Source organism: Triticum urartu, chromosome 3, assembly GCF_003073215.2.
Source record: "Triticum urartu cultivar G1812 chromosome 3, Tu2.1, whole genome shotgun sequence".
Lineage (NCBI taxonomy): Eukaryota > Viridiplantae > Streptophyta > Magnoliopsida > Poales > Poaceae > Triticum > Triticum urartu.
Genome location: NC_053024.1, coordinates 497750939 through 497755104, shown reverse-complemented (window position 1 = coordinate 497755104; position 4166 = coordinate 497750939). Strand labels below are relative to the sequence as shown.

General features: G+C 46.6%; 1 protein-coding gene across 2 annotated transcripts; it reads right to left on the bottom strand.

Moving 5' to 3' along the window:
- Positions 1-451: 451 nt before the first annotated feature.
- Positions 452-3599, bottom strand: LOC125544580. Of its 2 annotated transcripts, XR_007299563.1 has the most exons (3): positions 2060-3599; positions 1276-1491; positions 452-917 (listed from the first exon to the last, which is right to left on the bottom strand). XR_007299563.1 is itself a non-coding variant. In XM_048708314.1 (2 exons), exons 1-2 carry the CDS (start codon positions 3347-3349, stop codon positions 781-783), a joined length of 1644 nt encoding a protein of 547 aa, XP_048564271.1. In that variant the 5' UTR covers positions 3350-3598; the 3' UTR covers positions 452-780. The 2 variants fall into 2 exon arrangements, 1 of the variants encoding a protein (XP_048564271.1); XM_048708314.1 differs by lacking the exon at positions 1276-1491 and having other exon boundaries at positions 1843-3598.
- Positions 3600-4166: the final 567 nt, after the last annotated feature.

The following is a 4166-nucleotide window of genomic DNA, read 5'->3' as shown; positions in this document are numbered from 1 at the left end:
AAAATTTTCAACTACTACCAATTAACCAAAGAAGGAGAAATGAATTTGCCAACCAAAAACTTGTTCCACAGTTCATATACATACGGAAGAAGGTAAGAGCCATTTTGAAGTTTTTTGCCCTGCCTCTTGCTGTGCCAGTGTCACTGTACCAAGTGACCCATATGATACATTCTACTACACAGGATAAATTCCCAGCAGCACAGGACGCGTGAATAATACGTAAGATAATCATATTGGCAAGCCATCTTTGTGTTGACAAGAAGCATCTAAGGTCTCACATAACATCTTTGTGTTGCATCAAGACACATATACAGGTCCACAAACAACTACATTCTCTCTTCCTAAATGCAAGATGTTTTTGCAGTTCATCTTACAGTTAGGAACAGAGATAGTAGTTGACATAATAAGGTCCAAAACGCACCTGATATGGACATCAGGTTGCACCAGAACATGATAGAAAGTCAACAACACCTCCAGAAAATAATAGAAAGTCAACTACTCCAGGACAACCCGAGTAGGGGATTACAAACCATGTGGGCATCAGGTTGTACCAGAACATAATAGCAAACAGGCACCGGAAGGAAGCTCTAACGTCTCCTAGCCTCAACCTCCATCATACAGGCTTACTTAGTCTTATATAATAACCTTACATAAAATTCTGATTCTGACTAATTAATCAAGCAAGCACAAGCACAGGCGCACATATACATGCTATCAGGTGGTGGGAAGCCAAGAAACCATAATGCCGGTATGGGCCTCGAAGGCACTAAAACAAACCACCTACTGTGAGTCCATGGCATCCCCGACATCAACCTCTCCTCCTTCAGCTGGGTTAGTGATGGCAGGCTGCTGCTGCGGCTTCTTGCGAGAGGATCCCATAGACTGTGGCGCTCTTCGTTTCATACTCTTGTTTGAAACTGCACAAAAGAGAACAGATTTTTGGTGTGAGAAAGAAACCCTTTGCCCTTCTCTTTTAAAATCACAATTAACTAAGCCTGGCACCGCGGTAAGAGTGTACAATAACAATTTCTAGTCCTAGAATGTAGTAGTAACATCCATTAAAAAAGGAAATTTGTTAACAGGAAATATTGTGGTCGCCAAGTTAAAGGCGTCAGTTTTGAAGTCATAAATGAACCTGTATTTAATTAATAACCACCAGATTGTCCTCGGATGATAAAACTATAAACTCATGTCATGGTCTACATCTTGAACGAATTTGAGAAGGCATATCAATGTATACTTATTATTATTAACGGGGAGGTGATAGTACGATACCTGGGGGCTTGAGATAGCTGGAGATGCTAGTGCGCATGTAGTTGTTTGGTCTTTGCATATCAAATTCCTTCACATCCAGCAGCATCTTATGTTTGATGTCAACAGCAATCACTTGCGAGTTCCTGTTAGTTGCACTGCTCACATTTGTCCTGAGTACAAGACGCCATCTGTGTTGGAGCTGAGAATGGGGTTGGAAACAAAGAGAGACTGGGGCAACTTGTAGCCAGAGATATCACTAGAATGGAGTTCGAGCTCCGGCTGGAAATGCAAATCATGGGTAGTAACTTAACTGTGGTAACATGCAACGATTCATTTATTAGGTTATAGACTCATATTGCATTGGGACATGTGATGTTACAGTAACTAGCTAAGTTACTACAACTACCTCTCTCCTCATTAACTCATTGCCACATAAGCAAATTTGCTGAGTTGGACTCGATGTTACTGCTGAAGTTACTCCCACTGTGGCTAGTCTAAACTCATGTCATGGTCTACATCTTGAACGAATTTGAGAAGGCATATCAATGTATATTTATTATTATTAACGGGGAGGTGATAGTACGATACCTGGGGGCTTGAGATAGCTGGAGATGCTAGTGCGCATGTAGTTGTTTGGTCTTTGCATATCAAATTCCTTCACATCCAGCAGCATCTTATGTTTGATGTCAACAGCAATCACTTGCGAGTTCCTGTTAGTTGCACTGCTCACATTTGTCCTGAGGTACAAGACGCCATCTGTGTTGGAGCTGAGAATGGGGTTGGAAACAAAGAGAGACTGGGGCAACTTGTAGCCAGAGATATCACTAGAATGGAGTTCGAGCTCCGGCTGGAAATGCAAATCACCCAGGGTTTCCAAATCCAAACCCTCGTGGAACCCCTCCAAGGTCCATGTGAGCACCGTCCAGCCACAAGGGGTTTGTGAGCAAGGGATGCTGGGGTCGGCGTGGACCTGTAGGTCGACGAACCTGATGATGCCAGTCTCTTTGACAAGGACAATGTCCCGACAGTTGCATCCAATGTCAACGGCAAGAGGCAGCCAATTTTGCGGCTGCGTCGGCTTTGGAAGGGTGACATAGCGGAGTGGTCTGCAGGGTTTGTGGTCTGCGAGCACGTCAGAGAGGAGCATGCCATTCCAGAGGTCGACCCAGCCCATGATGCCACGGCTGGAGCCACCGATGGTGATGACCATGTCGATGTCACAGATGTAGTCGGATGGTAGCGGCGGCTGTGGAATAGCAGCTGGCTTGCGGATCCAATCCTCGGCCTTGGAGTCATAGGTGCATATGTAGTATGGACCATATGGGCTATTGCTAGAATCATGGAAGTAGTCGTAGGCAAGAGCTGCGATTCTGTAGGCATCACAAGCATCACCCTTGGCCAGGGCGTCTGAATAGGCGGTGACGGAGGGGCTGAGGATGGAGGTGGGGGGCGTAAAGGGGAAACTTTGGGGGCGGGCAAGAGCGACGGCAGGGCTGAGGATGGGAGCCGGGGGCGTGAAGGGGGCTTTGTGGGGGTGAGCATCGGTGGAAATGTTGCTGCGGTAACGCACGAGACCAATCGCACGGGAAGGGATGCAGTCGGATCCCGTTGTCGGCAACATGTGGGCAGGGAATTTCGGGATCCGGGTGAGTCCCGGCTTCCCCTCTGGTGAGGATGCCGCCTGGTAGACGAGGTATTCGTATTTGCACTTCTTGGTATCGAAGGGGGAGGGACGGCCGAGCCCGATGCAGAGGGTGATGAGGGCAAGGTTACCGTCCGTGGCGAACACGAAAGGCTCGCGGAAGAACAAGCAGGTGTCTTCTTCTCCGTGGTCGTCGGTGAAGTAGGCGTGGCAGCAGAAATGGGAGACGCGAGGCGGCTTGGCGAAGCAGAAGGTGACCTGCACATCCACCTCCTTGCCGTCGAGGTTCCTCTTGAAGCGAAGGGGGGCGGAAGTATGGTTTTTCTTGTCGACCATGTAAGCGACGTGGTCGAGGAGGACTTCCGCCCAGTCCCACTTAGTCGTCGTCGCCGCCGCCGCATCTTCCGTGGCCGGAGGACGCAGCGATTCTTCGTGATAGGATTTGAGCGACATGGTGGATCTTGTGGTATCTCACACAGGCGTACTCCTAGGGAGGAGTGCTATTGGTATTTATTGAGATGAGAGGAGGGGTGAGGTCCAAGAATCAGGTTGCAGTCGGAACCGGATTCATGGACAAACACGAGAGGGAGACGGAGACGAAGTGCCCTCCGGCAAGATAGATGGCGGAAGAAGTGGGGGGAGTGGGAGTGGGAAGAAGGGGAATGGACTGGCTCGGCGGCGGCGGAGGGAACAGACTAGTGCCTCTCCAACAAACAACACACGGTGGCCGTTGGATGGCTTTGCTACGGACGGCCCTCCTCTCTGCCCGTCCGCTGCAAACCCTAGCGCCCAAACCTGGCCACATGGGCCGTCCCCTTTTCTTTATTTAGCGCCCACTGCTCCTCCCCTCTTGTTATGTTTTCCTTTTCTTCTTAATTTTCTTTTTTATTTGGCGGAAACTTCTTATTTTTCCTTATCCTTGCATTCTTAGATGCATCTATGGTTTTATTACAAACTAGATGATACCCCACGCGTCACAGTGAAAACTGATGGGAATGTTTTTTGATTGATTTATTTGTATGGAACAAAAGTTTTAAGTTAATTTAATTGTATGAAATAGAAAATTTAAATTATGATGTGAGAACTAAAATTTGAAATACACATGGTTTACTATGTTTAATTATTGAGTTGATAAAATAAGAAGTCAAATTTCAAATACGACATTTTTTAATAGATTTAGTTGTGTGAAATATTAATTAAATTAAAATATAAGAACTGGAGTTTGAAATACATATGATTTACCATATTTAATTATCGAGTTGAGTCTTTT

What these genes read in the sequence shown, in the direction of transcription:
- LOC125544580 (XM_048708314.1), bottom strand. Translation starts at nt 3,349, where the DNA reads ATGTCGCTCAAATCCTATCACGAAGAATCGCTGCGTCCTCCGGCCACG. An exon ending in CAGCTATCTCAAGCCCCCAG is followed by an intron (nt 918 to 1,842) that starts GTATCGTACTAT and finishes TCTTTTGTGCAG; the next exon opens with TTTCAAACAAGAGTATGAAA.